The sequence below is a fragment of the Sus scrofa genome, chromosome 1, assembly GCF_054392235.1.
Source record: "Sus scrofa isolate SSC_HxYL_T2T_F1_AM1 chromosome 1, Sscrofa_HxYL_maternal_Yorkshire_Landrace_v2.0, whole genome shotgun sequence".
NCBI lineage: Eukaryota > Metazoa > Chordata > Mammalia > Artiodactyla > Suidae > Sus > Sus scrofa.
The window spans coordinates 154,709,483-154,734,408 of NC_139383.1; the positions used below are offsets into that span (position 1 = coordinate 154,709,483).

General features: G+C 42.5%; 1 protein-coding gene across 4 annotated transcripts in view; it reads left to right on the plus strand.

Moving 5' to 3' along the window:
• Window positions 1-24,926, plus strand: part of MTMR10 (myotubularin related protein 10) — a 50,480-nt gene that overhangs the window by 20,812 nt on the left and 4,742 nt on the right. For 2 of the 4 annotated variants that reach the window (XM_084976523.1, XM_084976529.1), the window contains 8 exons: window positions 9,099-9,267; window positions 10,610-10,697; window positions 10,775-10,863; window positions 12,993-13,123; window positions 14,538-14,607; window positions 15,782-15,852; window positions 20,303-20,472; window positions 21,812-21,982. In XM_084976523.1, the coding sequence (XP_084832649.1) occupies window positions 9,254-9,267; window positions 10,610-10,697; window positions 10,775-10,863; window positions 12,993-13,123; window positions 14,538-14,607; window positions 15,782-15,852; window positions 20,303-20,472; window positions 21,812-21,982 (804 nt within the window). In that variant the 5' untranslated portion in view covers window positions 9,099-9,253. Of the gene's footprint in view, window positions 1-2,733; window positions 2,825-4,720; window positions 4,885-9,098; window positions 9,268-10,609; window positions 10,698-10,774; window positions 10,864-12,992; window positions 13,124-14,537; window positions 14,608-15,781; window positions 15,853-20,302; window positions 20,473-21,811; window positions 21,983-24,926 lie in introns of those variants that run through there. The other 2 variants (XM_003121665.5, XM_084976535.1) reach the window with 2 other exon arrangements.

Sequence of the window (24,926 nt, forward strand, 5' to 3'; positions counted from 1 at the left end):
TTCATGGTATTTTTATAGTCTTCTCTACATGTGGATGCCTTGTTTCCTAACGTTTATAAATATGATGTGCTATTTTTAAGGGCTTTTTGGAAATGGGCTACATTGGGTTTTGCCTAGTAGATAGGCTTTCTTTGTGGCCATAAAGAAAATTCCATCATCAGAGATCTCTGGATTTCTTTTGTGTAAACAAGGCCCTTGAGTACTTTCCAAATGTTAGAGAAATTGCTGTCTAGTATTATTGACTTGGAGCATTTTCCTTACTATATTAGTGACTAATTTTATGAACTATTATTTTTAGTACAAAGTTATGAGGAAGTGGCAGAAATGCAGATCAGGGCTTTCCTCAGATCTGCACAGAGAGGTCTTTGCTGGCCTCCTCCTCTACATTATTTATTAACCTCCTTTTCTTTTTTCCCTCACTGTTAACACTTCATATCTCTTCCCTGCTAGATTTTTATTCTCCTTCAGTACTTGTAATTCTGATTTATTATAGTTTCCTTATGGATCTCGTTTAGTGCCTGTCTTCCCCATTAGAATGTAAGCTTAATGAGAGCAGGGGTTTGTGTCTCTTCTCTTCACTCCTACATCCCCAGGGCTTAGGGTGTGGTGGATGCTCAGTAAATATCTGCTGAAGGGATGAGCCCTGGTATCTGCCCTTAAGGAGTTGAACCTGATGGTGGATGTGAAACAGGGATCCCCTATGACCTCCTTTTTCCACATTCATAACTATTATGTGAATACTTTGACAGTACAGCTACGTAAGCCCAGTTAACTAAAGAGACACTTTATATTGGGACCATTCTTATTCCAGAGAACAGAAGGGTTTCTACAGTCAATGCTGTGATGTTGGCTAAGGCTAGGAAGGCTTGTGAAGAGATTATAGTTGAACAGAGATGACAGTATGATTGGTTGAACAGTGGAGAAGGAGCAGAGTGTGGCAAGGAGATGGCTAGAACTAAGTCAGACAGAATGTGTGCAGACGTGTGTTTCTCTAACCAGAGACTGCTGAGAGATTGTTGGGAAGATGCCTGGTACAGGAGAGCTGTTTGGTGAAGAATAAGACTTCATTTATTACGCAAGGTATCTGGGAACCACAACTGATGATCCAAAGAACAAAGTTACTGGTCAGAATTTCGTATTTAGAAGAGAATTCTTAAATGTTGTTTTTTAGAATGTAAGGAAATCCACAGTGATGCCATAAGGCAAGTATGACCTAAGGATGTGGCTGTGGTGGTATAGAAATATGGGACAAAAATGAAAAAGAATCTTGGGAAAAGTATAATAAAGCTTGTAAACTAGATGCGGTGCCCAGAAGAGTAGGAAGTGACAAAGACCTTTTCAGGGTGTAGATTTCAGTAGTTTGCTGCTAGAAGAAGTGCTGTAAGGAAGACCGATGGCTGGAAATGTAGATGAGTATCTCCTAAGTTTGAGAACTCATAGAAAGCTGTCCCAGAGGCGTTGGAAAAAGAAAGGTATTACATACATCTCAAGGAGCTGTTGTGTTGTTTTTGTCAGAACTAAAGTGAAGGATAACTCTGTTTTCTTAGTTGTATGTTTTAATTAATGAGACAAAACATTTATTCTATAGAAGACTGTTAAAATATATTTTAAACAATCCACTAACACAGACTTTAATAAAATTTGCATCAGCCCACCCCAGATACCACTAATTTGACAGGGACTAACAATTTACTAAACTTTTCTTGCTTGCTCACTGTCAAAAGTATATCATTCTGGCATAATGCTTTTTCTTCTAAATGCTATTAAATCTTTTTAAGTAAGATCATCTCTTACTCTCTCTTTGCGTATGTCTTCAATTTCTTCTTTCTTCTTTGCTCATTAAATACTGTTTTCTCCCATAGTTTAGTCCAGTGCTTTGTAAGCATAGAGCATCATCCTTCATGCTATACAGCAACAGTTGAGAGTAATAGCAACCACTGTTTCCATGTGTAGAGCGCCTCTAGAGGCCAGGCAGGCACCAGGATTATTAATCCTTACTGCAGCCACAGGTATTGTTTTCATTTTACAGACCCACAGACTGAGGCTCCAAGAGATGAATTGACTTCCCACAAGCTCCATGGAAGTGCTTGGTAGGCTAGGATTCAAGCCCTGATCTGTGTGATTCCAGAGCTCACAGGCATAGTCTCAAACCATTTTACTTAAATACAGCTTTTTTGATGTACCTCTTTGAGTCACCCATGTACTTTTGGGTTTCTTGCTAAATTTTATTTTTTGTAAAAAGAAAAAAAAAATTGTAGCTTTTCTCTTAAGTTTAGATTTTTAATCTATGAAATATGAACATTAAAATTTCATACCTTACATTAAGCCTTCCAAATTGCTGGTATTAAATCATCATAGTCCACAAAAAATGCAACTTCTCTTTCTTTTTTTTTAGGAGTGGATATGTCATTGCCTTTTTGGAGAATGCTTCATTAGTTTTCAAGTTTCATTTATCTGAATAAAATTACTTTCCTGTTAAAATTCAACTTAGCAAACACTTACTGAGTACTTATCATGTAGTCACTAAAGATTAAACAGTGTCTTGGGGCACAACAAGTGAATGAGATCCCTGGCCTTAAGGAGCTCTCTTACACTTTAGGTCAACAGAAAAACATGTAAATAAGTGTCTGTAATCACTGCCCCAGGATGGTGCTCCCAGGACTCAAGGCCTTATTGTACATTTCATTTAACTAAGTATGTTAAAATCAATTCTAAATACAGAATTTTTCCTAGGTATGCCTTGCAATAGCTCATTATTCCCAGCCAACAGACCTCCAGCTACTCTTTGCATTTGAATATGTTGGGAAAAAATACCACAATTCAGGTAAATATGAAAATATTAACTATTGTGACTAACTTTACATTGTATAAATTTTATTCTTATGTTTTATCAGAAGCCTCCAAGTACATGAGCTTTAATGATTACAGAATTATTAGCTTCATAACTGTTAGAGAAGTAAAAACTGCATACTAAAAGAGACAATATTTGTCAGATTATTTCATTTAAGAGTGACCAGGAAGAATCTATAAGCAACTGTAAACATAGGCTTATGAGAATCATATCAAATAATTTTACCTCTAGTCACTGGCTTGTATTTTATGATGCAGGAAGATAATCTTCCCTCCCCACCTTTTAATTGGTAGCTTGAATTTAAGTAGTTTTTTCTTTGAACAAAAGTGGCAGAAAATTACATGATCTTTTTTGGCACAAAGTATGATTTTACGCAAAAGCTGGAGTGGTTAAACTTTTTAGTGGACTTCATTAAGATTGTCAGAATATTGACTTTATGTTTCTGAATAAGATTCATGAAAGGAAGATGAGCATTTGTCCAAAGGACAAATGTATTTTAAACAGTTTTTGTAAAAGTAAAATTGTTCCGTTCACTTATCTATGTCAGCAATGACATTGCCAAGGAAAGTTCTAAGTGATCATGTAAGTCTGTGGATTCTTTTTATATACAGATATAATTTTCATCAACTAGGTTTTTTTAAATCTCCTAAAAGGATAGAGGAAAAACAGTGGGATTACGTCTCATATTACCCCCTGTGGGTTAGTAACCACATGTCCCCTTGACTGCTGAGTGATTGTGCTCACCCACTTATAAGGCAGAAAGATGACTCAGGCACGTGTGTGTCGTGAAAGGCTCGTCCCATTCACCTCAGCATGGCCTGGGTGGGGATCTTATAAATTACTCATTTTACTGGTCTTTTATATTTTGTTACTTCAGAACATAATGTAGTAATTCAAATAACCTGTGTAATAAGAGTTTACTCCTGTATCACTATGTTGTAAATAGATTAAAATGTAGGAACAATACACAGTATCTGCAGATGTATATGGTGTAAGTACACTTTCACTGCCTTAAAAGGTACTTGCAAACACCATAGAGATGGTATACAAGAGTCAGCTTTGATATTATGGCACATATGTATATATAGAAATTGGATAGTATTTGTAACTCAGTTTTTCTTATCAAAATGTAAGTGTAACTTAGGCTTAAACAGCACAACTAATTTTTAAAGTTTATTTCTTAATATAACAAAAATTCACTTAATTTCTAAAAATAAAGTATTGTAGCCCCACGCATTAGTTAGGTGAATATTCCTTTGGATCATCCTCACAGACCCTGATTGTCAGGGTCATCTTTAGTAAGATTCTCAGCTAAAGCTGCAGGAGACTGACTGGAATGACAGCTTCAAGAGGCACAGGAGTTGCAGGAGAGGCTTTGATTTCCACTTGAATTTGTTGATGATACAGACCAGTTCTGGATACTGCCTTTTTTCTGATGGAAACGATTCAGTCCAGTGTATAGATCCATGAGTTCTGCATAACAGGACTTGAGCTTAGCAAATATAGTAAACTTGATTCTGTGTTTGGCGACCTGATCCCTGCTTCAGTTAGTTTTTGTGATTGTCTTCCTCCCTTTCTGTGGGCATCCTCTGGATTGATTACACTTTAAATAGCTTATTCAATCCATAGCTCTTCTACTACTGGGTTTTCTTATTCCCATCAATCAGTTCTCTGTATCTTCTCATAACATAGCTTGTTGAGAAAATAACAGTTGATAATGGACACTTAAAATATTCAGGAGCACTTTTTATATTACATCCTTCAGACTCCTCCTCCTTGACAGGCACTTCATAACATAGCACTTGGCCAAAGTTTTGTGGTGATTCCTCATAGGGTAACATCCTTTAATACCCTTCCATGCTGTTGCAGAAGCATAAACTGCATCTTTAAGATCAAAAGAAGCCTGAAATTTCCACACACTGCAGTCAGAATTCAGTAATTTGTGAGTGAAAGATGCCCAGTAATCCACTCTTGAACTTCTGGATGACACCTTGATTCATTGGCTGGATTAAAGAAGTCCTTTTTGCAGGCAGGTAGGTGACAAAGCTGTTTCCACAGATAAGATGTGAAGTTAGAGGATATCCCCTGCAATTGTCTAAGAAAAGAATCTTTTAGTTGGCCTTAAGCATTCTGAGGTTTTCTTTCATATTTGGCATCACTCAAGCGCAAAGCCTTCTCTGAACAGGTCATCCAGGTATTTCTGGGAGGGTCCTGAGGGATGAGAAGGTGTCCAGCACCCCCTTGGGGACACTTCCCTACACAGATGCCACAGGCGGCACTGGCACAAACGGGAACATGGTTCTGTTTTTCCTCTTTTACCTTGAAAGCAACCGCAAGGGCACTGTTTTCACCAGTCAGCTTATTATTGGACAAATAATGTCCACAAAATACAGACCAATCTTTGTTGTAAAACTGATAGGATGAAATTGATAGGCTTGCTTCTGGACTAAAGAATTGAAAACCTCAAGTTACCTGCAGCCTCAGTGTCAGCAGGTCTGCTCTGCAACAGGAGCCATGATGTTGTGTAGACTTATAGCACAAAATGTGCATTTTCAGTGATGTCGTTTTATTTTGTAATTTTATCCTTTTTTAAACATGAGTCTAGGTATTGAATTTTCCTTCAGCTGCTTACTGGAAAACCAAAGTCTGTTGCTTGTCACTTTTTTTTAATATTCTTAGTATAGCTGTAAATTGGTGAGACCCATCCTCATATCTCTTGAATAGCAGTGTGTCAGCCTTGTGCATCAGAATCCCTGGAGGGGCTTTTAGAAGGACAGCCGTGCTGGCTCCCCCACATCCACCCTACCCTACCGCACCCCACCCCACCCCTGTCCTGCAAAGAAAGTCCAAATCTCCTATCTGAACCACTTTGTTGCCTCAGCTCTTTTGAACCTCTCAATAATCTCAGTTCTGTTTTTCCCTTCTTCACCCTTCTTTATGACTTCTGGTTTCTGCAGTATCATCAAAGTAATAGGCTTTCTTTTTGTATGTTGACTATTTTGCTGTTGCTTGAGGCATTCTAAAAATGGAGGGGGCTAATTAAGTGGAAACTCTCTGAGATAATTTCAACTCAATCTGGGATGAGACTTCTAACACGTTGCAGAAGATAACAAAGGTCAGGAGCGTTCAGTCTCTTGTTTCACTTGCAGTTGGCTGAGGAGTTATGTGCCAGATCTTAGTCAGGTAACCATCAGGGAAGCCAGATCTTCCTAAGATGACTGGCTTGGCCCGTCTGTTGCTGCAGCTCCTATTAGTCGTCCACTTGTGGAATAGGCTGCAGACATGGTGCCTTTGGGACTTTCTGAAAAGCATTAAAATGCCTGACTCTAATGCAAGATCAAGTACTTGTTACACATCCCATAACAAGCTGTCACTGAAGAAGACGTAGAGTGTATGAGAGACCTGGTCCTGGTTGGTGAGAAGTGGGCAGGTTCTGAGCAAGCAAAACCTAGAAGATAGCAAGCAGTGCAAGATCCTGTAGACGTGCTCTCATGTTCAGAAAATCTTGTCTGTTCTTAGATACATCTAGAGACTTTATACATTTCACCAGAGGAACAATGTCATAAACAGGGAGCATGTTCTCAGCCCAGCTTACCAAAGTCTGTAACTTCACAACACTAAGAGGTATTCAGTTCTGGACTCCCAGCCTAGGGTGTGCTGCCAGAGTATTTACAAAGTTCAGTTGTGTTCTTGATACTTTTCTTTTGGTGGTGGTGGTAGTCCCGTTGTGTGGCCAGGGCCTCTGTGCAGTGTTGAAGAGTGGTGATGGTAGCAGGCATTGTTTCTGTTCTGGTTGTAAAAAGGGTGATGCCGCATGTTTTTGATAAATACCCTTTATCAAGTTAAGGAAATTCTCTTTGATCCCTAACTTGCTAAAATTTGCTGTTTTTTAAGTCACAAGCACATGTTAAACATTGCAGTATTGCATTTTTTTCTCCGCTTGCAAGGGCTTTTTTCCCCTTTAATTCAGCCATATGATGAATTACTTAGATTTTCTATTGTTGAATAGCTTTATCTGGTATCTGTTTTGTTTTGTATTTTTGATTTTTTAGGGCTGCACCTGTGGCACATGGAAGTTCCCAGGCTAGGGGTCAAATTGGAGCTGTAGCCTACACCACAGCTGTAGCAATGCCAGATCTGAGCCACATCAACGACCTACACCACAGCTTGTAGAAACACCACATCCTTAACCCACTGAGCAAGGCCAGGGATCAAACCCACATCCTCGTGGACACTATGTTGGGTTCTTAACCTGATGAACTCCATCTTTCTCTGGTTTTTGTTGCTCTGGAACACTTTGTATAAAGTGGGGATTGCCTGGAAATTCCATGTAGGTTCTGTGTTCTAGAGAAGTCTCAACTCTCAAGTTCCCCACCCCATCTTCTGCTTGTTACTCTAGAGCAGATGCTGTGGTGGAGTGGCATTCCAGGATACCTGCTTAGAATTAATGTGTTAATTTTTAACAAGCTCTGTTAGAATCCCTGGGTAATTCTGATGCTGCTTAAAAAATAAAATTCCTAGCTGGCACATGAGACCCTTGATAATCTAGAGTAGTGAGTGCTGTCATTGATGGAAATGTTCTGCCACCTGTGTTGTCCAGTATAGAAGCCACAAGCCACATGTGGCTGTTGAACACTTGAAATGTGGCTGGTGCAACTGAGGAAGTGACTTTAAGTGTTGATTTAATTTAAATTTCAGTTTCAATTTAAGTAGCAGGTATGGCTGGTGGCCCCTGTTTTGGAGAGCACAGGTTGCAAGTCCTAGCCGCACCTAATTTCCCAGCCCCTCCCACCACTGCCTGCATCCTACTGCTCTCGCTGTCGTACATTTACACCACATTTTTATATCTTCTGCTCTGCCCAGCATGCCTTTCTCCTCACCAGCTGCCTGGCAGCATCTGGTTGGCTCATCCCCTCCCACCCCAGCCTCTGTCCTCAGTGAGAGCGGAGCTTCCTCTCAGTGCCCTTGACAAGCACTTCAAAGTGAAGATAAAATTGTACTCATTTTTCAGTTTTCAAGCCTCAGCACGTGGTAGGTTCTCAGAGGGTAGATGTTTTGCACCAGGTCTAATAAATAGTCTGTAGGAAGGCACATGGCCTAGTCACAGGGCGAGGAGGGGTTTTCATGGCCACCAGGGAGAATGGGAGTTAGGGAATAAAAGGAAGTAACGGTCTCTTGAAGAGCAGCCCTTTCGTTTCAGTTGGAGAGTCAGCACTGTTGAACACTTGGGGCACGGGGTAGCATCATGGGAGCGTGTCTAGAGGCAGCTGCAGGCTGGTTTGAGTGTAGCTGAACAGGGTGTCAGCTGAGACATGGTCGCAGCCTGTGGCAGGGAAACCCTGGGCCAGAGAGAGATTCCCTCTGTCACCCAGGTTGAAGGGTCAGTCAGACTGACAGTGAGGACACCTTCTTTGTCTCTGGTCACTCTGAGGCCCTCCCAAGACTGTGGGCTTGCCCCCAGCAGGTAGCAGCACTTCCCAAGTAGAGAAGGCTCCTTGCTGAGAAAGTTCAGGTCTAGGTGTTCTGCTGAGTCTCCAGTGGGACCAGCACTGGTAGAGCATAAGGAATCCATGTGAACTCATCAAAGAAAAATTGCGTAGAGGTAGGAGACCAGGAATGTCATAGTGAGTCATACATAGGCAAGGGTTGAAAAGTCAGTATTAGAAAGATGAAAGAAAGAGTCGGGCAGCTTGAGAACAGAGGTGATAGTTGGGTACATTCATTTCTCCAGAAAACACTTGTGGAGAAAATAGCAGTGACTTGGCCATAGTTGGGGGCAGAGGGTGAGGGAGGCTCATTAGTGGTTTCCTTAGAAGGATAGCAGACAGTTGAAAGGTAAGGAGAAAATAATACAGAGCAACAGGCATCGCTCACCATTTCAGAAGGCAGTCAGGAAGAGGAAGAGGACATACAGGTAGTAGCAAGAGTGGGCCAGTGTGCTCTCTCACGTGAGTCTTTTCAAAACCAAGTTTGTCAGTTGGTGACTGAAGGCGCTGGAAATAGAACCTGTGGGAGGACAGGGTACTGAAGGTGCCGCAGGGTGGGGATGAGTTTCCCCAGAGAGGAGGAGGGCTGCCCCTTCTCTAGGACTTTGGGGATGGATGAGGCAGGTCTAGAGAGACTGGGGAGACCACAGGGCAGAGACACCAGGGCACAGCATTTGTGACAGGAGGCAGGGAGGGAAGACAGGGCTGCTGGACAGGTGCAGCTATTAGAACAGAATGAATAACACTACTGTTTCTTACAGCCAGCAGCATTAACGGAGTGCCCTCGGGAGGTGGGGGCGGCAGCCTGGGGAGCAACCAGAGAACCCCACTGTTTGAAACTTACTCGGACTGGGACAGAGAAGTGAAGAGGACAGGTGCCTCAGGGTGGAGAGTTTGCTCTATTAACGAGGGCTACATGATATCCACTTGGTAAGTCCACCTTGGACACTGTTATTTACAGCTGTGAGTAACTTTCTCTTTTGGTCATCCCTGCGGCATGTGGAAGTTCCAGGGCCGGGGATTGAACCCATGCTACCACCCCCAAGCTGCTGCAGTGACAATGCTGTATCCTTAACCTGCTGCATCACAAGATTATTCCCATATTCGTTTTTAATAATACTTTAATGAATGATTTATGCATTGTTCAAGGGTCAACTGTAATTAGATTCAGCTTCCAGATTTGAGGCAAGGATGTTTCCTTAGGTGGTGCTGGCTGTACACCTCCTTTGGCATCACCTGGGGCCCAGACGTCATTGTGATGCTGACTGAGCAGCAGGCCCAGCCGCAGTCAACCTACTCTGTCCAGTGCAGAGTTCTCCTTTTATATGGTGGGTTTCGCTGCCGGAAATGTTTTTCTTTAGGACTAAGAATGGTTGTCCAGATCCATTATTTATTAAGGATTGCTGTTGGTCATCTTCCAGTTCTATCAGATTTTTCTCTCAGCAGGTGTCAAGTACCCTGAAGTACCATTTGTATAACGAAGGCAGTATAACTGTTTACTTTTTCCTCTTAACCAGTGTCCTGAATGAGCTGGCTCTCTAGAATCCTCCAAAAGTGACCAGGAAATTGTTTTTTAAATTTGTTTGTTTCATATGATTTAATACTCTTGGGTTTGGGGCACTGTTTTAATGTCATTAGTTTTTCAAATAATCAGTGTTATAGAACAAAGTACAAGAAACTTAGAGTGCAGTGCTGGGGAAGGGGCTTCTTCTGTTGCCTCTGCTTGAATTTAAACTTTTTGGCAACATGCTCTGGGGTGTTACCTGTTAAGAAGCATGTGACAGGCCTGCGTCTGTCCCCCTGCCCAGCCATGTGGAGCAGAGAAAAGAAAAGTCTTCAGATGCAGTGAGTCCACCTGGTAGTAACTGCTCAATAATCAGTGTCCTGGGGTCAGCTTGCCTTTGTGGGATGGGAAACTAGAAGAGGGAGATGAGAAGGAGCTAAAGCCTCTCAGTAGATTTGTGACTTTGCTTTTGGCTTGGTTTGGGGGTCTGGTGTCTCCTTACCTGTCAGAAGAACAAAGGAGTATGTTTTCAGAAATTGCATACATGTTTGATTATAGTCATTCTGGAAAATATTTCACATGCTTCCTTTGTATTTTTTCTCTGCCATAAGTATAACTTTTATGATAATTGACCACATGGGACATGCTCCAGACTGAGACATCCAGGTTCATCAGTATCACCCACGGTGCCCACCTCATGGCTGCTGAGTAGGACCCACATTAATCCACTTAGCTGCCCACTTACCTGCTTTTTTTCCCCCTCTGCAGCCTTCCAGAGTACTTTGTTGTGCCAAGCTCTTTAGCAGACCAAGATCTAAAGATCTTTTCCCATTCTTTCATTGGAAGAAGGATGCCAGTAAGTGATATCTATTGGATTTAATACTGATGTCCATTTTAACTACCCAGTCAAGTAAGGCCCTGCTTCTCTCCTAGTTCTGGTGCTGGAGCCACTCGAACGGCAGTGCTCTTGTGCGCATGGCCCTCGTTAAAGATGTGCTGCAGCAGAGGAGGGTTGACCAGAGGTAATCTGGGGGGGTGAGGGGGTGGTCAGTGGCATCTTCTATTGTTCTAGAGAAGTACAGTAAACTCCTGACCAGCAAAGGATATTTGGAAAGCACCATATAGTCTATACAAGAATTAGCAGTGTAGAAAGAATGTGAATGTATTAAAATTATCACTTGAGCTAGACAAAGTATAATTTAATTCTTTGATTTATAAGACATTTGAGGATCTTACTTTGCTGACACCTTGCTTTAATGAATTTTCAAAGTATAGCAGTTACCAGTTTGAGACACTTTAGGATGAATCAGCTTTTTCTTGTGGTGTCATGTGTCCTGGGTCTTCAAAGTCACAGTTGCCAGAATGGTGGTTTAATTAGCTGTCACAAATAAGTTATCCGCCAAAGTCCCAGGTGACCTCCGTGCAATCGAAGTAGGAGGACTTTCTTGGGCTTCCTTATACCCTTGAGCACCACTGTGGGGCAGGCTCTCTGAAAGTCCTCTGGACTCCTGGCTCCTGCTCCTCTCCACTTCCAGAAGCTCCCCTTCCTCACTGCCCTCCTCTCTCCAAACAGGATTTAGAGCTTGTTTCGCGCCACCTCCTCTTCCCATTCCATATATATTCCCTTCCTAATGCTCAGCTCTGGCTGTGTCGCTAGTGACTATCAAATTTATATCCCCAGTCTGATTGGACATTTTCCACGTGGAGGTCTCAGAGGGCCTTGAAATTCATGTTCAAGCCCAAACTCAAGTATATGAGCACCTTACCCTCTCCCAGCCATCCCCCAGGAACCATGGATCATCCTCAGTGCCTTCTCTCTACTTCCCTTCCCTCATCCAGGCCATGGTAGGATTCTGTCCCTTCACTTCTCAGGAAGCTTGCCTCAGCTCCTCCTCTGCCAGGGTGTCGGAGGGGCCCTCCTGTCTTCCCTCACATCTCTTCCCAGCACCCCATCTCTTCTGGGCACATTCTGCATGCCTGCCCACCACTCATCCTCTGCATCTCCATTCAAACATCACTTCCTTAAGATAAGAGTACCCTCATCTCCCAAGTCAGATTGGTCCCTTAAGTTACACATTCTCTGTACCTCTGATTTTTCTCTTTAATGCTTACCTCAGCTTCTCATTGTATGTGTATGTTATGTCTGATTACTGCCTGTCCTTACAAGACCGTGAGGTTGAAGGGATTGTGTCTGTTTATATACCATTGTTCAGTTCTGTTCAACATCAGGAAATACCTGCAGTATTGAATATTCAATACTTGTCCAGTAAATGAGGAACAAAGAAAAAGATCTTAGAAAACAGGCTCAGAGAGTCTGAGAAATGGTGTACCACCGTCTGTTATTAGTATAGTCAGATGGCATGTTTTTTCCACAGTGCTTCCATGACAAAGGCATATTTGCTGAAGCCAATAACTGTCAAGTGACCCCCAAATGACCCTGCAGTTTTCCGGAAAGGAGGGTGACCAGAGTCCACACAAGGCCACGTTCTCGTGTGGATTTAAATTTTATCGTAACCACACAGTTAATTAACTGTTCAGTCCTACCTTGTCCTGTATTGTCTATACTGACATGTCCACTGATTCAGTGCTGGGTCAGAAATGTTGCTGCAGCACTGTTAACTATGAAACCTTAGAACTGGTGGCAGTTTTTTAATTTTTTAATTCATTAAGCTAAGAATTATTTTACTTCCTTCTGTGTCTCTATTTTGTTCTTCATAATCAGGACAGATTCTCTTTATCCTTCAACCTCACCTCCCCTCTTTCCTTCCTCAGATTTGCCATCTTAGCCCCACTGGCTTTCTCTTGGTTTCCCCAGCAGCCAGGTGTGTGTCCCACCACAGGACCTCCCCCCAGCCATCCCTTACCTGGAATTCCTCCCCAAGGTCTTTGCACAGCTCCTGGTCTTTTGGGTTTCATCTTCAGTATCATCTTCACAGAGGAGTTTTTTTGACCTCGTGACCCCACAGCCGGTTACTTTCTCACCCACCCCCAACCACCATAGAGTGTAAGCTCCACAGAGGCTGAGCCCTGGCCTATCTTGTTCCTCTCTCCCTCCCCAGCCCTCAGAGACTGCCTTGGCTCATAGTAGGTGTTCAGAAATGTGTGTTCACTAAATGAATGAATAGTGACTAAAAGATTTTGTCTTTATTAGGATTTGTAATGCGATAACTAAAAGTCATCCACAGAGAAGTGACGTTTACAAATCAGACTTGGATAAGACTTTGCCCAATATCCAAGAAATACAGGCGGCTTTTGTAAAACTTAAGCAACTATGCGTTAATGGTAATTTCATTTTTTGTTTTATACATGTAAATAGTGAATGGGGTATATATGAGGCATGCCAGAAAAAGTGTAATTACTTAAAAATTTAGAAGTAGATATATTAAGTAGAGGCTTGTTGAAATACCTGCACAAATTATTTTATGAGAATTTTAGAAGCTCTTAGAAAGTGAAGTTTAAGCTACTTTTACTTTTGAAGGAAAAGGTGAACCAATTAATCACTTTCAAATCATGGTCAGCTACTTTTATAAAAGTGTCTGCTAAGTAGAACAGCATTCCACCTTACAGACAAACTTACTAAAATTTTAGTGTATGCAGGTATATTTTGAGTTACAAACTTGATATGATTTTCAGACAATGCCATGTTATAATCTGTGCAGCCTCAGAGTTCCATTATGTCTGTTTGAACACTTACATATCAGGTGCTTTCAATGTGCCCTGTGAGTCACATGAAAGCATCTTCGGTGTAAAATGGGTCCTCCTTGAAGTGTGTACAGAGAGAGCCCCTGGTCACCAGGTGGCGGGAGAAACAGCCATGGTGGGGGCCAGAGTGATGGGTGGGTGCTGCCTGGAAGGAGAGCTGGGAGGGGTTGTGTTTAAAAAACACAGTGGAGTTCCTGTTGTAGCTAAGCAGGTTAAGAACCCAACATAGCAGGGATCATCGAGGGTGCGGCCTGGCCTGGCTCAGTGGGTTCAGTATTCGGCGTTCCCCCAAGTGCAGTGTAGGTTGCAGATGCAGCTCATATCTGGCGTTGCTGTGGCTGTGGCATAGGCTTCAGCTGCAGCTCCCATTTGACCCCTAGCCTGGGAACTTCTATATGCTGTAGGTGCAGCCTTAAAAAAACAAAAACAAAACACCACAGTGACTGTGTCTTTTAGCCATCCAGTCAGTGGATATGACTGAAGCATGGGGTTTATGAAGTGAGAGGCTCCTTGAAACGGTCCAGGACATGATTGGGCAGGGCAGTACAAGTCCTGCCAGGAAGGTGTTCCCTTTCCTGCAGCAGTCACCCACCAAGGCCACATAAACCGTGCGCCGGGAGGCAGCACTGGCAGCAGGGAGCTGGGAGAGGTGGGGAGGGTGAGGCTTGCAGTGAGGAAGCTGAGGAGGGAGGGCCAGAATCAGCCCTTAGAAGGCAGAGTGGCCAGTCTCCCCAAGATCTCCCTAAAGAGCCAGAGATGGGATGAAGACCTGGGGGAATACTTTGTCTCATTTTTTATACAATTGTAACCTATATTCTTAAATGTTTATATTATTAAGTGAAAGTGCATAACACTTTCTTAAAGTCAACTTTTAAATATTACAAACTGTGATGTCACCTAACTGAATTTGATTATGAAAATTTCAGCTTAAAAGAAGTGTAAAAATTTTAGATGTATGTGTGATGATATATATATATATAATTATCAATTATAGAACCATTTGAAGAAACTGAAGAGAAATGGCTGTCTTCACTGGAAAATACACGGTGGTTAGAATATGTAAGGTTGGTACAGGTGCTCTTTTGTTTTAACTTTTTTTTTTTTTTTTTTGAAATAATTACAGAGTCACAGGAGGTACAAACATACTGTGGAGAAGCATGCACTCCTCACCCAGCCTCCCGCAGTGGTAACATCTCACATAACTAGACTGCAGTTCTCACAACCAGGGCCTCAACAGTAACACAAACTACAGGCCTGACTCAGACCTCACCACCTTATACCTGCTCTTGCACGTGTGCATGTATGCATGGCCCCTCACGTGTTTAGGTTCACATGACCCCCGTCACAGTCGGAGCTCTCCATCACCAAAGGCCCCCTCCTACGCCCACACCCCCCACATCCCCTCACCATCCCTAAAATCACTGATACCATCTCTGTCTGTAGTTTGGTGATATCAAGAATGTCATGTAAGGGAGTTCCCGTCGTGGCACAGTGGTTAACGAATCCGACTAGGAATCATGAGGTTGCGGGTTCGGTCCCTGCCCTTGCCCAGTGGGTTAACGATCTGGCGTTGCCATGAGCTGTGGTGTAGGTTGCAGACGCGGCTCGTATCCCGTGTTGCTGTGGCTCTGGCATAGGCCTGCGGCTACAGCTCCGATTCGACCCCTTGCCTGGGAACCTCCACATGCCGCGGGAGCGGCCCAAGAAATAGCAAAAAAAAGACAAAAATAAATAAATTTAAAAAAAAAATTAAAAAAAAAAGAATGTCATGTAGGAAGTTGCTGTTGTGGCTCAGTGGGTTACAACCTGACTGGTATCCATGAGGATGTGGATCCGATCCCTGGGCTCGATCAGTAGGTTGGGGATACAGCATTGCTGTGAGCTGTGGTGTAGGTTGCAGACATGGCTCTGATCCCACACTGCCATGGCTGTGGTGTAGGCTGGCAGCTGCAGCTTCAATTCGACCCCTGGCCTGGCAACTTCCATGTGGCCCAGGGGAAAAAAAAAAAAGAATGTCACATAAATCAACATATTTATTTATACAAAAGGTTAATGAATTTCCCTGATAAGGTCAAAATATACTTGATGAATCATATAAATACTGAGGAAATTCAGAAAGGTTATAGAGAATACAAATGCGTGTAGTGAAAGGTTAGATTTGCTTGATTTCAAGTACTATAAAAAATATTTCTAGTGGAAATTTTGTTTTTAACAATATTTTTCCCTTTCTCTTTCCAGGGCATTCCTTAAACATTCAGCAGAACTTGTGTACATGCTGGAAAGCAAACGTCTGTCTGTAGTCCTACAAGGTAATTCATTATAGAACACACTGGTCCCTGTGCCAGCCAGCTTGACTGTGATCCGCAGTCAAGACATTACATGCATCTTAGCTACCTCTTACTTACTGCAGTGCCATCACATACACTACAGACCCCACATATCATTAGAATAAAATAGTGACACAGAATCCTTGGTAGAAGAAGAGAAAGGAGTCACATTATTTGTCCTCTGTGAAATTTTTCTCCTATATATGGAGAAAATCTTTCATTTAAGCAAAGGATAATTGTATGTCAAGTAACTTTACAGCTAGTAGAATTTTTAAGCTTACAGATGAAGTTTAATAAACCATGAACCACCTGATTTTATAATATATTCACATTGCATAGTTTATGAATATGCTCTGCTACTGAAGCTTACAGAAATATGGTTACCAACTGCCACATTTAACTGGCTTTAACAAAATCATGTGAAAAAACAAGCCTTAGGGGGGAAAAAAAACAAACGCAAAAAGAAACGCTTAACCGATGCATTTGGAGTGTAACTTGCAAATGCATACAGAGCCCAGCCCTCCAGTGACCTCTCTCTCAGCCGTGGCGATTCTCATCCTGCTGCCAAACCCTACTTCGCACATTCCTTTATGCAATTGTTGTAACATAAAATGCCTCAGAAGAGATACTGAGCCTGCATTCTACTAACATTTTTTTAGATGTATTTATAGTTTCTTGAGGTGTAGTTTATATATTATAGAGTTTACCTGTACTGAATGCGTGATTCCATAATTTTTAGTAAATAGACAGGGTCCAGTTTTAGAAATTTTCCATCACCCTGGAAAGATTCCTTGTTTCCCAGTCCTAGGCAACCACTAACCTGCTTTCTGTCTCTAGATGTGCCTTTTCTGGATGTTTCCTCTAAATGAAATCATACAGTGTATGGTCTTTTTTCATCTCATATACGTGTTTTTGAAGTTTTTTCACATAGCATGTCGCAGCAGTTTGTCTCTCTTTATTTCTGAGGAGTGTACCAGTCTTGTAAATACCACGTTTTATTTATCCATTTACTTGTTGATGGATATTTGGATTGCTTCCACTCTCTGGCTATTATAAATTGTGCTGCTTTTAACATTCATAGAAAAGCCTTTGTGGGACATATGCTTTTATTTATTGTGGGTGGGGTACCTAGAAATGGAATTGTTCAGTTATATAGTACATTTGTATTGTAAGGGACTGCCAAGCTGTGTGCTCAAGTGTGTGTACCCTGTTCACCTTCCCCTCAGCAGCACACCCTAGCCAGCACTCTCATTGTCTTCCTTGAGGCATGTAGTCATTCTAGTTGTGAAGTGGGATTTCCTTGTAGTTTTTTTGTTGTTTTTTTTTTTTGTCTTTTTTTTTTTTTTTTTGCTATTTCTTTGGGCCACTCCTGCGGCATATGGAGGTTCCCAGGCTAGGGGTCGAATCAGAGCTGTAGCCACTGGCCTACACCAGAGCCACAGGAACACGGGATCCGAGCCGCGTCTGCGACCTGCACCACAGCTCATGGGAACACCGGATCATTAACCCACTGAGCAAGGGCAGGGACCGAACCCGCAACCTCATGGTTCCTGGTCGGATTCGTTAACCACTGCGCCACGATGGGAACTTTCCTTGTAGTTTTTATTTCCATTTTCCTAATGCATCTCCTGTGCCTATTGGCCATTAGTGTTTTGCCTTTGAAATACCAAACCTCTTACCTATTACTCAGTTATATATTTTATCATTGAGTCCTAAGAATACAGGTTCTTTATGTTTTTATCTAATTTGCAAATATTTTCTCCCAGTCTGACACTTGTCTTTCCATTTTCTTGATAACTTTTGAAGCACAAATTTTTAAATTTTGATGAAGTCCACTTTATCCATTTTTTTCTTTTACGAATCATGTTTTTAGTGTTCTATCTAAGAACTGCTTGGCTAATTCAGGGTTTTGAAGACTTTCTCCTGTATTTTATTCTGTAAACATTTTATAGTTTTACATCTACGTCTGTGATTCATTTTGAAGTTTTTGTGTATGATGTGAGGTAAAGGTCTGTATCACCTCTTTCGCATATATATTGAGTTGTCCCAGCACCATTTGTTGACAAGACTGTTCTTTCTTTGTTGATGTGCTCGACAAAGGTCTGCTGACTCTCAGTTTTATTCCATGATCTTTATGTCTGTCCTTATGCCAGTACTACGTTCTCTGGAGTGCTGTAGCTTTGGGGTACATTTCGAACTTAAGACATGTAAGTACTCCAACTTTGTTTTCAGAATTGCTCTCCTGGAGTTCCCGTTGTGGCTCAGTGGGTAAAGAACCCAACATAGTGTCAGTGAGGATGCAGGTTTGATTCCTGGCCTCACTCAGTGGGTTAAGGATCTGGTGTTGCTGTAAGCTGAGGCATAGGTTGCAGATGCAGCTCAAATCCCGTGTTGCTGTGGCTGTGGTATAGACTGGCAGCTGCAGCTCTGATTTGACCCCTGGCCTGGAAACTTCCATATGCTGCTAGTGTGGCCCTAAAAAAAAAAAAAAAAAAAAAAAAAGAAAAAATTGGTTTCGTAATTCTAGGTCCTTCATATTCTGTATAACTTTTAGGATCAGCAAAAAATCCTACTGAGATTTTGAGAGGAATATATTGAACCTATAGATTGAGGAGAGTACCATTGTAACAATAGTGAATCTACCAACCCATGAAATGAATATCCATCTATTTGGGTTTTCTTTCATGTCATGTCAGCAGTATTTTATAGTTTTTAGTGCACAACTCTTGCACTTATTGTGTTAAATTCCAAGTATTTTATTTTTGGTGTCGTGAATACAGTTGTTTTCTTAACTTCATTTTCAGGTTTATTGTGTACTCATTGCTATTGTGTATAGAATTCCTACAACCTTACTGCACTCATTGAATAGTTCTAGTAGTCATTTTGTGGATTCCATACAGGTTTGTTTTGTATTGTTTTCACATACAGCCACACACACTGTCTGCAGATAACCGTTATTGCTTTTTCCTATCCAATCTGGATGCCTTTATTTTTCTTGCCTAATTTCCCTGAGTAGGGCTCAAGGAATGTGCAGTACACCTGACCAAAGCAGATGTCCTGTTGCCCATCTTAGGAGAAAGTCATTCAGTCTTTTGCTGTTAAGAATGATGTTACTTATAGGTTTTTGTAGATTTCCTCTTAGTCAAGTCAAAATTCCCTTCGATTCCTGGTTTGCTAAGAGTTTTTATCCAGAATGAATGTTGAATTTTCATCACACAGATGCTTTTTATGCATCTAATGAGACGATCATGTTATTTTGTCCTTTACTGCATTATTAGGTGTATTACTTTGTCAATGTTAAGCCAACCTTGCATTTCTAGGATAAATTCTTGCATTCCTGAGAAAATTTGTCCTGTTCATACTCTATTGATGACTTTTATATTTAATCATAAGGGATATTATTCAATAGTTTTCTTCTGATTTCTTTGACTGGCTTTGCTATCAGATTATTACTGGCTTCATTAAAAAGGTCACCAGCCACAGAAGTTGTGATGGAAATGTTTGCCACCATTTCACAGGATGGTGGACAATTCCGTTTCTCTCCTGTACCTCTGAGTCAGTGGAGTTGTCAGTAGAAAGATTGCATGATATTTAATATCCTTGGCAAAGCAGAAATAGAATGGACTCTTAAAAAGTTTCTACCACATATCACTGAAATGTAAAAAGTGTGAGGGATATGCTTCTAATTATCTGGAAAATACTAGTATGTAAAAGGCCATCTCCCTTTAAATTAATTTAGTCGATCTAAAAGTCTGTGGAGGGGAGATCCCATTTTGGCAACCCCAACTAGTACCCATGAGGATGTGGGTTCGATCCCTGGCCTCATACAGTGGGTTAAGGATTCATTGTTCCATGAGTTATGGTGTGGGTCACAGATGTGGTTCACATCCTGCATTCCTGTGGCTGTAGTATAGGCCAGCAGCTAGGGCTCTGATTCAGCCCCTAGCCTGGGAACTTCCATATGCTGGAGGTGTGACCCTAAAAAGACCAAAAAAAAAGTGTGTATGGAGTTTTGGTTATAACTCAGCAGTAACAAGCCCGCCTAGTATCTGTGAGGATGAGGGGTCAAACCCTGGCCTCACTCAGTGGGTTAAGGATCCCGTGTTGCCATGAGTAGTGTAGGTCGCAGAGGAGGCTTGAATCTGGCGTTGCTGTGATTGTGGCATATAAGCTGGCAGCTGTAGCTCTGATTAGACCGCTGGCCTGGAAACTTCTGTATGCCTCGGGTATGGCCCTAAAGAGGAAAAAAATAAATAAATAAGTAAATAAAAGTCTATAATACTTTAGAGTTGCTGGGTCTGAATAAAATCTCCAAACATGGATGATTTTGAAGGCAGCCTAGGCACAGAGTACTGAATAATTTGCCTTTCCTTCACTTTCTCTCTCATCATTTTTCAATGTGCTAATCTTTTTCTTTCCATTTTATTGACAGAGGAGGAGGGAAGAGACTTGAGCTGCGTTGTAGCTTCTCTCATTCAAGTGATGCTGGATCCCTATTTTAGAACAATTGCTGGATTTCAGAGTCTGATACAGAAAGAGTGGGTCATGGCAGGATACCCTTTCCTGGATAGATGCAACCACTTAAAGAGATCGGAGAAGGAGGTAACAAGATCTTAGTGCTATTGTCAGTCCTTAAATGTACACGAGCTAAAACCTGTCATTATGTGAAGAGATGTTCCCTCCGTAAGAGATAAGGAGGCATTTTAAATATTGCATCTACATTGTATTGCAGTGTATCTTAGCTTCCTTAGTCTAAGACTGATTGATAGATTAGAGTCCAAGTTGAGATACTTAGGAAAATTTTCTTAACTATGTACATAAACTTCTAAAAAGTTGTCTATTGAATTTCTCTTCAGTTGAAAACTGCTTAAAGAAATGTGTTGGAGTTCCCGTTGTGGCACAGTGGAAACAAATCCGACTAGTATCCATGAGGATGCGGGTTCGATCCCTGGCCTCACTCCATGGGTTAAGGATCTCGCGTTGCCATGGGCTGTGGTGTAGGTTGCAAATGGAACTCCAGTCCCGAGTTGCTGTGGCTGTGGTGTAGGCTGGCAGCTGTAGCTCTAATTTGACCCCCAGCATGGGAACCTCCATATGCCTTGGGTGCAGCCCTAAAAAAGAAAAAAAAAAAGAAATACTTAATTCTTTAGCAAAGTAGACAGCTAGCACATGAGCTACTTTGAAAAATCAGTCTTGGAATATCATAGCTTCTTAAAATGGGGCACATGTGTTAGGAGTGGAAAGTTTGAGAGGGACATCTTTATAACAGCTGTGCGTTGGTGGCTGTCTTGGGTCCATAGTGAAGCTGGGAAAGGCTCTGCAAGCCACTAACAGTGAGGGTTGTTTGAGAGAGCAGTGTGACTCAGGGTGTCTAGTGACTAACACAGACTATCATCATCTGAGGAGACCTTGGCAGGGAACACCTCACTGTTAAGGCGCTGGACTCCTTGGGATGCGCTGGGCAGGACACTAGCTGTCATCCACTGCTGTCCTGAAGAGCATGTAATCCAGTGGCCAGTGCCAACTATTTCCTCAAACTCCAGAAGGTTTTCCAAATGCTGAGCCTGCAGGGTCAACCAAAAGCTAAAGTCTTTTTAGCGGATTTTTGTTTGTTGCATTTTAATTGTTGTAAAGAATTAGTTCCAGGATTGGCCTAAACATATATTTCAGTGTCCCCCAATTCATACAGTGGCACCCTGCCCATCTATTTACTTGCCACTTTAGCTCGGCATACTATTCAGGCAAAGAAAGGCTGTGACGTGTGTTACCACCCAGCTCTGTCTCATCTGTTCATGTATCCTTAGCTCAGCTTCAGAGCCATGTGTTCAGGCCTAGCTGTTTTTCTGTTAACCTCTTTCTTCATATCAACAAGAAATTGGGAAATAAACATGGACAACTGCAGGAAAAATTAAGTAACCCCATTCCCATGTGTGTTTGCCAGGCTCCCCTGTTTCTGCTGTTCCTGGATGCCGTGTGGCAGCTGCTAGAGCAGTACCCGGCAGCCTTTGAATTCTCCGAGACCTACCTGGCCGTGCTGCATGACAGCACCCGTGTGCCCCTGTTTGGCACTTTCCTCTTCAACTCCCCTCACCAGCGTGTGAAGCAGAGCACAGTAAGTGAGCTGCAGCTGGGGCTCCATGGTCATTTTTTACAACCTTATTGAGATAGCATTGAAGTACAATTAGCTGTGTATTTAAAACTCTTAGTTTCCATTTTAAGCTGCAGTTTCTGAAGGAATAATCTAAAGACAGAAAAATCTAGGACCTTGAACTTGTTTCATTTTTATGAGTGTTTTTATGTATTTTTCTCTGGTGCATATTGTTCATAATAAGCCAATTTAAAGATGTAACTTAGTGTAACCACCTTAAATGTTGTGCTTTTGTCTTTCTATTTTCACATTTGGGCTATCTGAATGGGTACTCAATAAGCTCCTATTTGAGGACATTTATTTCCTGGGTCAGTGGAATAAAATTTGTGCAGAGCGAATTATTGAAGAGTTCTGTGGAGAAGGAATCTCAGAGATGAAATGAAGGCATGATTGTATTACTGCTTCAGGTGCCCTCAGAACCCCACCTGCTGCATGGCAGTCACTTTTACATAGGACCATCAGCTTCTAGTTGCCATTTGTTGACCTAGAGGAAGAACATGACGAAGAAGGGTCTCAAGCCAAACCTGAAACTAGCTTCTGGTTGCCCTTGGTGGAGCCTTTCAGAACCACAAGTTCTGTTCACCCACATCTGAAACAACAAGACTGGCTAGTAAATGCTGCAGTGACCACTGAGAAAAGCAGAAAGGACCACTCTTGTGGGCCATCTGGGGGCCGTCAGGCCTGGGACTGGGAAGATGCTGAGCCTGGGTTTCTCACTCATAAACACCTATCTGACAGTGGTAGGACAGACCTGCTGTGAACAGAAGCACCAGCCGGTTGTCTTGCAGAATCAGATTTGGGTTGAGGCTGTAAAGGAGAAATGCGCTGGCCGTGTAAGAGGTGGCTTTATTCAGATGGTCGAATCAGGGAGAACCCACTTGTGAGGAACGTCCCACAGCAAAGGATGGGGCCTGGAGCTGTTGGAGAGGCAGGAGTGGGGTCCAGAGGGTGGCAGAGCAGGTCACTTCAGTGTGGGGAGCCAAGTCTCAGCTGCCCTCCAGAACACTCGGCACTGGCATGGGGTGTGTTAGGTTGGACGGTTTGGAAAGGAAGTCTTTAAAAATACGTCCTGTGCTTCCCTGAAAGACTATAACCTCTCTTCCTGCCGTACTCAGACGAGTAATCAGCTCAGGGGTTCCTGAGGTGGGGACACTGCTTGTCCATAAAACAGATGGGGCTGGAGGGACTCCTCTTCCTGTCTCCTTCACAGGGTGTTGTGTTTGCCTGCCCTTGGCTTTCTTTTCTTCTCTCACTGCCCTGGGCATCAGCCATGCATGGTGCACACTCACGCAGTACCCTTCCAGGTTTACATGAGGCCAGGAGATCAAACAGCCTCGTTCGACTCATTGTAAAACACAAGGCCCCAGGACCGCAGCTGCTGGGTGAGCACCTGCACCAAGGGCTCAGGAGGCCAGGTGATAGCTCACTCCTCACCCCTGCTCCCTGGCCAGATGCTGGGTGGGCCAGGGTATGTTCACACATAGACTTCTCCACTGTAATAAAGGTTAAGTATGTTTGAACTGGATATTTGGGTTAGTAGATGCAAACTATTATATTTAGAATGGATAAGCAGTGAGACTACTGTACAGCACAGGGAACTGTGTCCAATCTGTGAGGATAGAACACAATGGAAGATACGTGAGAAAGGGAATGTAAACATGTGTGACTGGGTTACTTTGCTATACAGCAGAAACTGGCACAACACTGTAAGTCAGCTAAGTATACTTTCACTTAAAAAAAATTTTTTAAGGAGAGAAAAAACAAATGTGTAGCATCTGCTTTCCCTGCCCCATGCTCTGGTGTCATGTTTTTTTAATTTGGCTTTTTTCAGATGCCTTTTTCAGGAAATACACAAATCCCTCACTCCCTCAGCCCTTTACTTTTGAGATTTGACTTCACAGCGGGCCTGGGAGCCATCAGTGCTGCTCATGTGTCTCTGGGGTGCTGGCGTTGACCTGAGGGTCTGACTCCTAGCACTGTTCTCAGTCCTTCCACACAGCCACGGGAAAGGGCTTCCTCTGTCTGCTCTGAAGCCGCCTCACACTAGTGGTCAGAGCCTATTTGTGCAAAATCTGAACTTCATGGCGATAAATATTTTTAGTTTTCACTTTACAAAAAGATGACTGTTTTTACATACTCTCATAAGGACTGTTAAAACAGGTTGGGGTTTATATTTCACTAGATTTCAGCTCTTAATAACACTATTTTCTAAAGCAAATGGATTTTTATCCTTGCATATATATGGTGAAATTTCAGACAACTGAAAAAAATCGTTAATGTATTTGGTGCTTAAGGAGCTAAGTTGTATTTGCTTGAATTAGAAAATGTGAAGTGCCCAAGGTCATCAGTTAATTTAACCATCTCCTACCTGGTCTCAGGCCACACTGCCCATGGCCGGGCCTGGCCTCCTGACTGCAGCATTTTGTTTCCTGATAACATTTAGTCTCTGCCTTTTTTTCTAATTTCCAAAGAAATTCTTGTTCTTTGTAGAAATTCTGGAGAATGCTAAATGGTACAGAGCAGAAAGTAAGAGTATCATTTCCCACCATGCAGAGCCTTGGTGTTTGGGGCTATTTCCTCCAGAGAGCTAATCTGTATACACTATTGTGGGCTGCTCTGTCGCTGGGCCAGGACAAGTTCCTTTCTCCACATCACTGAGTGGGCCACTCCTTTCCTCCTCCACATCCAGACAGTTGGTTTTCACCCCATAGCATTGTGCTGCCTGGGTCTGCTGTGGTGGCAAAGCCAAGTCTCCAGGCTGCGTGAGCCCTCGGGGGGCTGAGGTACAGTCCTGTGAGCAAAGGGCCCCGCCTCAGTGCGCAGACCATGGAGAGTGGATTCCTGCCTCCCTGCTCCTGAGCTGTGGCCCAGATGTTCGAGGTCACTGGGTGAGTGAAGTAGGCTACCC